The 12686-nt window shown below is 37.8% G+C and overlaps 1 protein-coding gene across 1 annotated transcript in view; it reads right to left on the bottom strand.

The window, feature by feature from the left end:
• The window catches only part of LOC122747495 (V-type proton ATPase 21 kDa proteolipid subunit-like), a 56468-nt gene extending 44135 nt beyond the window's left edge, over nucleotides 1–12333 (bottom strand). Inside the window, 3 exon segments of the mRNA XM_043993477.1 lie at nucleotides 10613–10706; nucleotides 10824–11019; nucleotides 12139–12333. Coding sequence (XP_043849412.1) covers nucleotides 10613–10706; nucleotides 10824–11019; nucleotides 12139–12333 — 485 coding nt within the window.
• Nucleotides 12334–12686: the final 353 nt, after the last annotated feature.

Genomic DNA, 12686 nt, shown 5'->3' with positions numbered 1-12686 from the left:
GATCTAGCATGAGATCATCAAGAACTGTTCATTCCAGATTAAACCTGTTTTCCTTATTCTATAGGATTAATAGACTGGTAAATTTGCAGAGGGATGGAAGAAAGGTATATGTTCAAATCCTTTAGTAAATTCTTTAATAGCCATGTGAACAGGTTGGATTATTGTTATTATTATTATTATGTGAATTTAAAACTGATTAGATGAATAGAGTCAAAGGATAGTTATTTTAAAAATCATGCCTAGAAACTTGTTTAGAAAAAATAGGATTTGTAGGGTTACAATTCTGCATAACACAGTAGATATAAAAAGATATCACTATTTAGCCTGAATCAATAGAGAGATGGCATCCAGAATAAGCAACTTGACAATTCCATCATACAGTACATGTTTGACTTTCATACATATTTATCTATTTCTTTCACTTTGGGGAGAACACTTGAAAATAAGTCCAGAGGAAATCAACCAAGGTAGTTAGAGAATGAAAGACCAGGCTAGATGAAAACAAGTTGAAGGAGCCAGGTATATTTTAGTTTGTTGAAGAAAAGACTACATGTCAGGACAGGGTAGAAAGCTCTCTGAGTATTTGAAAGGCTATCATGTGAAAAAAAGGAAGTAGATTTGTTCTGCTTGGCTCCAGAAGGAAGGGTGAAAAGAATGGCTAGAAGTCCCATCTTTCAGTTCAAAATAAGGAAAAGCATTCTGGATCATTAGTGCTACCTCAAAGAAGAATGGGCTGCCCTGAGAAATCTTGGATACCCCTTCACTAGGAGATTTCAAGTAAATATTGGAGAACCTGTGAATTTTTATGTGGAAGGATTTTTCATGTAATAATGACTTGGACTAAATGGCTTATGAGATTCTCTCCTGTCCAACTCTGAAATTATGCAACTCTTTAAATAATTGATTTTTTTCTAGTTGTAGTTCATATAATAGATTTGTTTCTTCAAGTCTGGGATTGTTTAAATTTTCTTGATACTTTCAAGGCTTCACATAGAATAGACAATTGATAAATATTTATTAGATTTGAATTTGTATAAAAATATTATACATATAGTATGTCAATTAAAATATGTGATAGATTTAATAACATTTTCTGTAAACACTTTTGAGAACCCCAGTGAACTAAAGACTCCATAAAGACTTTGTCTATTATATAATAGTTTGCAAAAATCATAATCGTCTATTTGAATAATTAATGAAAGCATAGTTCATAGTATATAAAAGCACTAATTGCGAATGAATTAGCATTTACTTAGCAAAACAAATTAACCCTCTGACCGTTGTATTCCTACTTTCACCATTAGCTGCAGATATTTCTTTTTATATCATTTGAGCTGACATCATGCTACTGAATAACTCTATGGAAATCAGTATGCTCTTAAAACAAAGAAAATAAATTATGTGGTAGAGCTCATACATTTGCTTCCCCTGCCCCTCTTCAGATTAAAACAATACAAAATCAAGAAGTCTGATCATTATTTACAATGATACTGTCTAAACATAGCCCAACAGTGATGCATAAGGTAAAAATGAAATAGTTTCTATTTTGTTAAAAAAAAAAAGAAAAGAAAACCCCATTGTTTCCTTAGACTTATATCTGCATATTCTTTCTATATCTTTGCATCATCACTAGTTTTCAACTTCAGATAACACAAGTCTTTGACATCCTCCAAATTATTTCCTTACAGCTCTTGGAACCATAAGAAAGACAAATAATAAGGGGGGGGGGTAGCTCATCCCCACTAAAGAGGTATGTGAATTACATTTGATCATCTAGGTTATATTTCTTATGGCACAGCTTTTAGTGCTTTTGATAAATGATATTATTATACACTTTTACCCACTTTTAATTATCCCTAATAATCCCAAAAGGCTTAGATGTGTTTTCAACCCTATTCAAAGTGGCTCACTGGCTATTAAAGGCTAAGAGCCTCTGACTGAGAGGCATCTTGGCAGCGAACATGGGTAATTATAGACATTCCTATTGTAATTCGTAAAGCTATTAAAACATCTAATCTTTCTTAGCTTTGATTTTAAGACATCTAAAATTGGCCAGTTGGGATGGGAGTTTCTTGAATTAAGCATTAGGTCATAAGATCTCTAGCCCAAGACTTAACTGTGTTCTGTGATGTAAAAATACAATTGAGCTACTCCTGAAACATAAGCTAATAAGTCTTTGTTGAAGACTTAATTATTCCATTCTACTCGATATCCTTTATGCCTAATTTCTACAGATAATGAAAAATTTATACTTTTCCATTTATTATGATTTATTTGAAATTCTACTATATGTAAAAATCAAATGTTTCTCTATTCTCTCTGCATATGACCTCCATTTTTACTTTACAAGAAATAATGTTTTAAACTTTTCCCCTGCTATGTGTAGTGTAGATGTGATACTAACCTCCACTATTCATCTATCTTTCTGGACTGCTGTCAAACTGATCAACTCATGTGTACATATTCTGTAGGTCAGGTTATTTACCCAGAGGTATGGCTACATTACTTCTCTCAGAGTTTATAGGAATAACCTTGGTGGTGTAGCCAACATCCATTACTACTGTAGCTTGTGAGACCTCATCAGTTTACTTTTCCTAATTTATGCACATTAACCAAAATGACAACATTCATTCTTAGTAATGAAATATTTACCAAACAAACAATCAAACATAGACATATACACAACAAAGCTAGAATAATCAGAATGTAGTAACCATAAATTTGCATCTTTTTCTTCCACCAATGTAAAGAGAATTCATCTAGGGAGGGGGGATACATACTTGAACACACCAAGCAGAGAAATCCCTATGCCTAGGCTATTCATGACTCTGGAATATGGGCCATAATATCCTAAAAATTGGTATCATGTATTATGTCTAGGCAGGACCACCCTTCTTCTGGGCCTCTTTGATATTTGGCGAGGCAGGGTCCCTTGTCATGCAGGTTTCTACAACTGGACCACTGAAGTAGTATTAGGCAGCATTTTCACTAAAGGAAAAAAAAAAACCCTAAGCCAGAGATCTACAGAATTTTGGGGTTCACTCCCTTGGGGGGGATCACTAATCACACTTGCTCTTTTTTCAAAAGTCTCCTTAAGCCAAAAATCCTAAGAAATATTCTTGCCTGCACATCAGTCTCTGGGGGATTTCCCATGCTCAAGGCATAGGTTGCAGAAAAGAGCAAGGCAGACAAATCCATGAGGAGTTTGCATCTTTTATTTTGTATAATGTAGTAAAGGGATATACATTCTAACCTTGCTTTTCCTAGGGTAGATTTTCAAACATATGAGGAATCTGGTCTCCTTAAATTAGATCATTCAAATGATACATCCCCCTTCCACACCCACAATCAGATATATCCACATAAGGAGCCATAAAAATCTCTCTTCCATCATTAAGGTAGAAGAAATTACTCTTTCCTCTACTCTACTCTATTTCAAGCTATTCTATCCTGCTTGTACTTGACTTCTATCTCATTCCTCAGCTTCTGTTTCTTCAGATAGTGACTAAATCCTGCCTCAAAGCAGGACTGATATAAAGTAACACACCTATGCCCTAAGGTGATAAACTAGCATTCATATTTGTTGTGGTTTGTCCTTCAGACTGTGACATCAAAGTGACGTAATGACTCACACTGAATTGGAATTAAGTGAGGGAGGGTTGTACAAGGTCACCAACCTCACTTTCCCCTCCAGAGCCATCTGGGTCCAGTGGCAAGATACACACACATACATACATATATATGCATATGCACACATACATATACATATATGTATATGCACATAGATATATACACATACACATGCATGCACACATGTACATATATGCATGCATATACATAGACACATGTGCATGCATGCACACACATATATGTGCGTGCATATATACACACATGTAAACACACATACATATATATGTATATATATGGACCACTATAAATGGACCCAGATATTTAAGGAAATTGGGATTAAGTGACTTGCCTAAGGTCACATAGATTTGTATAATACAATCACATACAGATAATTACAATTATCTTTTAGTTACCAAAATATCTAGTTATCAGTGTTTCCTAGCTGTCACTCTCTAAGTTCATATAATAGTCACAGGAAACTGGATCAGTGGAAAATGTTATCCATCTTTGGCTTTGGTAAGTAATTTTTCTTTGAGCACTTACCCTCTCTAAGATCATCTCAGAACTATAGGTGCTTCTCTTAAAGTATTTTCTGAAAGCTTGCTATCTTCAATTTTTCTTTCATAAATGTTTTTCTGGTCCATTTAAAATAAAAACAAATATATATAAATTTATATGTATCATTTTATATATGTATTGTTAAGGGCTAAAATTCTAGCTAAACTGTCTAAAATATTTAATGAGTGGTCGCCAATAAATTATAAGCTTTAGCAAGAGTTAGACTTTTAAGCGTTTATTAAGGAGAATAAGAATTTGGTAAAGAGAGAGAGAAAGGCCTAGATTCCTATCTATTAAAGGGAGAGCACATTTCTAGCTCCGCTCTCCACCAGAGTCCCAAGGCTCTTGCCCCAGAGCAAGCGCCAGTCTCTTTCTCCCTCCTCCCACTAGCCGCGTCACTTCCTGATGCCAAAGAAAAGACTCCTGGTCTTGCCCTCAAAGACCTTCACTTCATGGGTGGAACTCTTCTACAGTAAGTCTCCAGCAGGTGGCGTTATTCCAATCGTTACAGTATTAATATATGATGTAGAAGACTATATAATTTACAACAAAGATATTAACATTATATACAATAACATTAATTAAAATGTATGACAATATAAAAATGTGCAATATATAATATTATATAAAGTATAATATATAACAACACTATGTAATATCAACCATAATTTTCATTGTCGTTCAGTGATTTCAGGTATGTACAACATTTTGTGACCCCATTAGGGTTTTCTTGGCAAAGATACTAAAATGGTTTGCTATTTCCTTCTCTAGCTCATTTTATAGAAGAGGAAAATGAGGCAAACAGGATTAAGTGACTTGCCTAGGGTAACACAGCTAGTGTCTGAGGTCAGATTTGAATGCAAAATGAGTCTTCTTGACTCCAGGCCTGGTACTCTATCCACTGTACCACCTAGCTGCCCCATAAACATTACAAAATTCACATTAAATAATATAATATATATTCTAACTATATATAAAACTATACATAACTATATTTAAAATTATATATAACTATATATAAAACTATTATATCACTGAACTCACTGAAGTAAAAATGTTACTTTGTCATTCATTTATTTGCTTATGAAAACATGGGTAAAACAATTTTTTTTCAGTTGAAATACAAATAACTAGCAATTAACTTGATTTTAAAATTGCTGTGATTCATATATGTAAAGGGATTTTAAAACAGATGCACTTTAAAAAAATAAACATAATTGGGGCAGCTAGGTGACACAGTGGGTGGATTCAGGAGGACCTGAGTTCAAATCCAGCTTCAGACACTTAATACTTACTAGCTGTGTGACCCTGGGCAAGCCACTTAACCCCAATTGCCTCACAAAAAATCAATCAATCAATCAATCAATCAATAAATAAATAACGAACAAATAAATAAATAAAATAAAATAAAATAAACATAAGTACAATATTTGAGAAATAAAACTATATTTCATAAACAAAGATTTCATAATCATTAATTTGATATAATTTTCATCATATTATACTGATGATGTCATTTTTCTCATCAGTACCTTGGACTCCACATAGAAATAATTCTTTGACAGGTCACTTTTTTTTCATATACTTCTTTTATATTTAATGTTCTATGAACTTGTTTATAATTAGCTCTGAAAATAACTATCAACCCTCTTCCTATTTCTTTTTTTTCCTCTTTTAAAATTGTATTTTTCCCAATTATATGTCAAAATAATTTTTAACATTTATTTTAAAAAATTTATGTTCCAGATTCCCTTCCTTCCTCTTTTTCCCCATCCTCCCCTTAACAAGGCAAGTAATTCAATATATTATACATGTGTAGTCATGCAAAACACTTCTATATTATGTTGTGAAAGAAAACAGACAAAAAAAATCTCAAGAAAAATTAACTCAAAAAATGTATTCAGACACCATCAGTTCTTTCTCTGGAGATAGATCACATTTTTCATCCTAAGTACTTCAGAGTTGGTCTTGGATAATTGTCTTGCTGACAATAGCCAAATCATTCATAGCTGAAAGTCTTACAAGACTGCTGTTACTTTATAAGATGGTGCATTTCAATTTGCATTAGCTCAGGTAAGTCTTCCCAGGTTTTTCTTTTTTCTTTTTTTTTTTTTAGTGAGGCAATTGGGATTAAGTGACTTGCCCAGGGTCACACAGCCAGTAAGTGTTAAGTGTCTGAGGCCAGATTTGAACTCAGGTACTCCTGACTCCAGGGCCGGTGCTCTATCCACTGCACCATCTAGCTGCCCCTTCCCAGGTTTTTCTGAGAGCATCTTGCTCATCAATTTTTATAACACAATAGTGTTCCTCCATAACTACATTGCACAATTTATTTTTTTTTTGCATTGCACAATTTATTTTTTTTTGTTAAGGCAACTGGGGTGAAGTGATTTGCCCAGGGTCACACAGCTAGTAAATGTCAAGTGTCTGAACTTAGGTCCTCCTGAATCCAGAGCCGGTGCTATATCCACTGCACCACTTAGCTGCCCCACCATAATTTCTCCAATCATTCCCCAATTGCTAGACAACCCATCAATTTTTAATTCATTGTCACCAGAGAAGAACTGCCATAAATATTTTTGTACATACCGGCCATTTAACTTTTTATTTTTTATCTCTTTTTTGGATACCAACATAGTGGTGATATTACAAGGTCAAAGAGTATGCATGGTTCTATAGCCCTTTGGCCATAGAACTTAGCTTCAAATTGCTCTATAGAATGTCTGAATCAGTTTACAACTATTGTCTCATTTTCCCCATATCCCCTATATTTGTCATTTTCCTCTGCTGTCCTATTATCCAATACAATAGGTATGATGTAGTAGCCCAGAATTGTTTTGATTTGCATCTTTCTTATAAATTCTGAGTTAGAGCATTTTTTTTCATATGGCTATAGATGGCTTTGATTATTTCACCTGAAAACTCTTCATATATTTTGATCATCTATCTATTAGGGAATGGCTCTCATTTTAATATATATTATTCAGTTCTCTACAAGTTTGAGAAATGAGGCTTTTATCAGATAATCTTGCTTCAAAAATTTTTCAGTTACTATTGCTAATTGTATTTCCATCCTCCTATTCTCTCCACATAATTTACTTTATTCTATATCTCCTTTCATCCTGTGCCTCTTCAAAAGTGTTTTGCTTCTGACTGCTCCCTCCCCCAATCTCTCCTCCCCACAACCATTCCCATTCCCCTCCTGCTTTCTTGCAGGTTATGATAGATTTCTATACCTAATTGACTGTGTATGTTATTCCCTTGTTGAGCCAATTCTAATGAGAGTTAAATTTTACTCACTCTCCAGCACCTCTCCCATCTTCCCCTCCACGGTACAAGCTTTTTCTTGCTTCTTTTATGTGAGTTACTTTACTCCATTCAGCTTTTCCCTTTTGCTTTCTCTCAATACATTCCTCTATCACCCCTTAATTTTATTTTTTTTTAATATCATCCCTACATGTTCAACTCATACCTGTGCCCTCTGTCTAAATATACTTCATCCACCTGCCCTAATAATGAGAAAGTTCTTATGAGTTACAACTATTATCTTCCCATGTAGTAATGTAAACAGTTTAGCTTTTAAATATCCCTTATAATTTCTCTTTCCTGTTTACATTTTTCTGTTTCTCTTGTCTTGTATTTGAAAGTCAAATTTTCTATTTAACTCAGGGCTTCTCATCAAGAATGCCTGAAAGTCCTCTCTTTAATTGAATGCTAATTTTTTCCCCTGAAGCATTGATTATACTCTGTTTTTCTGGGTAGGTGATTCTTGGTTGTAATTCCAGTTCCTTTGTCCTACAGAATATCATAATCCAAGCCCTCTGATCCTTTAATGTAGAAACTTCTAAATCTTTTGTTATCCTTACTGAGGCCCCACAATAATTGAATTGTTTTTGAATTATTTTCTCCTTAACCTGGGAGCTCTGAAATTGGGCTATAATATTCCTGGTAGTTTTTAATTTTGGGATCTCTTTTAGGAGGTGATCAGAAGATTCTTTCAATTTCTATTTTACTCTCTACTTCTAGAATATCAGGGCAATTTTCCCTGGCAATTTCTTGGCAGATGAGGTCTAGAGGCTCTTTTTTTAATTATGGCTTTCAGCTAGTCCAATAATTTTCAATTTATCTCTCCTGGATCTATTTTACAGGTCAGTTGTTTGTCCAATGAGGTATTTCACATTGCCTTCTATTTTTTCATTCTTTTGGTTTTAGTTTATTGTTTCTTGATTTCTCAAAATGTCATTATCTTCCATTTTCTCAATCCTAATTTTTAAGGAGTTATTTTCTTTAGAGAGCTTTTTCAACTCCTTTTCCATTTGGCCAATTCAGCTTTTCAAGGCATTCTTTTCCTCATTGGCTTTTTGTACCTCTTTTCCCATTTTGGCTAGTCTGTTTTTTTTGTTTTTTTTTTTGTTGAGGTGACAAAGGCTTTATTTTCTTCTCATGAGAAGGAGGAACCGTAGTGTGCTGCTAGTGGGTGCCCTGAAAGGGGGCTCGCAGGCCCTGTTTTATACCCTAGTCCCTAACACAAATGGACCTTCCCCTTTTTCATCACTGGTCGGAGTTACAATCTACGTGCAAAAACTAGCTAATCTGAACGCAGTATTCCCACCCCTCTTCCTTGTATGGGCATAACTCTGGAGAGGACCTAATTGAGACCAGGACTCCTTGAACCATGTGACCTTACTAACCTGAGGGGGAGGAGGAGATCTGAGACCTTTGTCCTACAAACAGGTCAGGAGGACTATGACTGACTTGTTATATCCACATTGAGAGGAAACAATTACCCATTTCTCACAATCCCTCCTCTTTATTTTTGACTATTTGGCTCCTCTCATTCTATTTATTGAATATCTCCTCTGCCTTTTGGTCTAAATCTGTGAATTCTATGCTATCTAGCCAGATTAGAGCATCAGATGACCCTTTTTGCCCCTGTGGGCTGTGTTTCTTTCTTGATTTAGACTCAGATTTGGAGAAATGCTCAGATGCCATGGTAAAGGGGGTGACCAGCCACACCAACCCACAAGTCCCAGCCCAGTTAGGGAGTAAGGTTGGTCTTCCACCACAATACCACCATAGGTCAGCTCAGGGGAGGATCAGGGATGAAAAATGTTTGGATACAACTCATTGGCTTCCTGGTTGGCACACCTGGCACCTACAGACTCTAACCACCTGGCACCCTGGTTGGCAGGCCTGGCACCTTGGCACACCTGGTACCTACGGACTTTAACCGCCTGGCACTCTGGTTGGCAGGCCTGGCACCATGGCACACCCAAAACCAAGAAAGAGCTGCTGTCCTTTTTTCCAAATCCCTGCAACTCTCACCCTTTGCCAACCCGTTCTGGTATAATTGAAGGAGACACCAGAACCCCTCCAGGCTAAAATCTGGACTTAGGGTATGGGCAGCTGGTCTTCCCAAAGCACTGACCTATTCCATCCGAGCATTTGAATCTCCAAACCCAGTCTCTGTCTGTCTCACATCCTTAACTTCACTGGCCTGTTGGGTTTCCTAATTTCCCTTCTGGACTTGGATAGGTTATTTCTGGAGTCTTAAAAGGATAGGGGGATGTAGGATCCATGAGATTTTCCTACTGGATCAGTTCCTCCTTCAGATGTCCATATAAAAAAAAATCCTTTTTGCTCCTCCACTACTTGTTTACCTGAGCAGCTCCCACTACCCCAAAATGTTACCTCCCTTCCCCCTTTTTGTACCAGGCTCGGTATATTGTACATTAAAGTCTTTAAACTTCACCCTCGGGCAATCAGATTCCCTATTAACAGTCCACTGCTCATGTTTTGGCTCTGGTTTTTCTTTTGGAAAAGGTGTCCCTTTTACTTGAGAGTAGTGAGTCCAGTTTTGCTCCTCAGCCCTCACTGCAATGTCAGTGAAAAGTAACACCAGGAACAGCCCTTCCCTTCCCAATCAGGCTCCAACTTGTTGCTCTTCCAGGCTCTTATCAGTACCCAGTCTCTAGGCTTAAATTGGTGAGCTGGAAACTCGAGGAGTCTGGGCCAGAAGTCCTTTCTGTCAGAGTAAAGAAACAGAGGCAGAGAGGCCAGAAATATCTGAGAAACATGCTTTTCATTTCTATTATTGGGAACTCTGTTTCCCTTCCCAAGTAAGGATCACATATACATTTAAGGCTTGGCATACCCAATTTTCATTAGACCCAAATTTAGGCAAAAGGACTGAACCTCCCTTGAGGGGAAACCCCAGCCCATATTAGGCAACAATATTTTTCTAATTTGTCTCCCAAAAGAGCTATCTTTGGGAATTTTAGGGAGGTGTACTTTCTTCCTTTTCTGTATCACTAGAGGTGGCATTCCTCATCTTTAATGAACCCTTTGAATTCTTGGGGACCACCCCCGCCTGGCATACTACTTGGCATCTCCTGGCACATTACTTGGCACACCTAGTGCTTACGGCTCCAATCGCCTGGCAAACTGCTTGGCCTGGTTGGCACCCCTGGTACCTATGGACTTTAACCACCTGGCACCCTGGTTGGCATTCCTGGCACCTTGGCACCCCAGGTACCTATGGACTTTAACCGCCTGGCACCCTGGTTGGCATGCCCGGCACCTTGGTACCCCAGGTACCCATGGACTTTAACTGCCTGGGACCCTGGTTGGCATACCTGGCACCTTGGCACACACAGACTTTAACCACCTGGCACCATGGCACACCCAAAACCAAGAGGATGCAGGAACCCCAGGATCCTGCATCAGGAGTGAAAAGCTGTTCCAGTGAGAGATGCCAAGAATGCCCCATGCTGTTAAAAACTTCCCCAAGCCACCTGCAAAGGAATCCATAAAGTGATCATCTTTACCCTTCTAATTTAATATAAGACAATTAAAGAATCTAATACCATTGATACCAGTTGCCATGGCCAAATTCAACATTGTGTTTATCATGCCACCTGGAATGGTCATGGGGGTTACCATAAAAGAACAGAAGTTGGCAAGCCTCATGGAATACAGTGTTGGGGAAACTGAGTTCTCTCTCCCAAGGATAGTTGGCACCTTGTTTGCTCAGATCTGATAACTCAGAAGAAAGGCAATTAATGTAAAAGAATGAATATCTAAAAGCTTCAGTGAAGGCTTTCAGTTAATCAATAAACTCAAACAGTATTTAACCCTTAGCAAAATCACAAAAACAATTTACAATAGCATGCAACAACTGCTAAATATTACCTTAATTTCCATCTGTCAACAGTTTACCAATTAAAACATGGAATCAGTTTTCTCAGGATTTTAAAGTAGAATTCTCATTTTTTTTTAACTTTTTCTTTTCTAAGAAAAGGCACTGAATTCGCACTCCCCTTTCCCAAGCAAATGAATTGCCTGGGGCTAACTGGTCTTTGTTAATCCCAGACTCTAGAAGGACCCTTAGGCCTCCCTCACCTTTCCCAAGCAAACCCTTTTGTTTTTCTAATGGGCCTAGTTTACTGGAGAAGTTCCCTGGGGCAAATTAAAAGAACCCCCTCCCCACAAAACCAAACCAAAAAGATACTGAGTAACTCCAGAACCACCACCCTTCACTCCAGTCTCCTCCACTCCCAGGGAAGACAAGATTAGGTATGGCTGCTGTCCCTGTGGTGTGTGTGTGTGGGGGGGGAGTGAAATGACCTGAGGGATGTGGAGCTGCACCTCACCCAAATTCCCTCAGCCACCACCAGTGGGGGATGGCCCTCCCCCAACAAGATACCCCTCCTGCACCATGCTCTCTTCTCATGAGATGAAATTCAGGGACCTCTCTCCTGGCTTTCCCCCAACAACACATTATACTAAACCCCAATAACATTTTGCTCTATCCTCACAATCCTGGGAGGCAAGCTTTTATTCATAAATTCACCCAATACATAGCAGTGACTCCCGACCATGAGCCTAACAAACCAGAGTGCTGGCTTTTCCTTCCTCCCCATGGCAATCCCTGTTTTGATAAATTCTTACCCCCTTGGTGAGCATGCTCCACCCTGCGTTTGGGACGTCTCTGCTGAGTTCCTTGAACTCAGGAGTTGGGGGTGTCCCCCTCCAGGCTCCGGCTCCGACCATCGCTGGTGAAGGGCGCTGGAAGTGCTGGAACCCGGAGGGCCCCCGCAGCTCCTTACATCTCGGTGGGACCTCCAATTGTGAGGGAAAATTCATCCTCTTCTCAATAATTCTCAGGAACTCAGCATCGAGGTGACAAAGGCTTTATTTTCTTCTCATGAGAAGGAGGCACCCTAGTGTGCAGCTAGTGGGTGCCCCCTAGTCTGTTCTTAAAGGTACTATTTTCTTTAGTATTTTTTGTGCCTCCTTTCCCAAACTGTTGACTTTATTTTCAAGATTTTCCTCCATCACTCTCATTTCTCTTTGCATTTGTTCCTCTACCTCTTATTTTATTTTCAAAGTCCTTTTCAATCACTTCTATGGCCTGAGACCAATTCATATTTTTTTCTTGGAAGCTTTGGATGTAGGAGATTTGACTTTGTTATCTTCTTCTGAGGGTGTATTTTGAT

The sequence above is a fragment of the Dromiciops gliroides genome, chromosome 3, assembly GCF_019393635.1.
Source record: "Dromiciops gliroides isolate mDroGli1 chromosome 3, mDroGli1.pri, whole genome shotgun sequence".
NCBI lineage: Eukaryota > Metazoa > Chordata > Mammalia > Microbiotheria > Microbiotheriidae > Dromiciops > Dromiciops gliroides.
The sequence above is the reverse complement of the archived record's forward strand: the minus strand, read 5'-3'. Positions and strand labels throughout refer to the sequence as shown.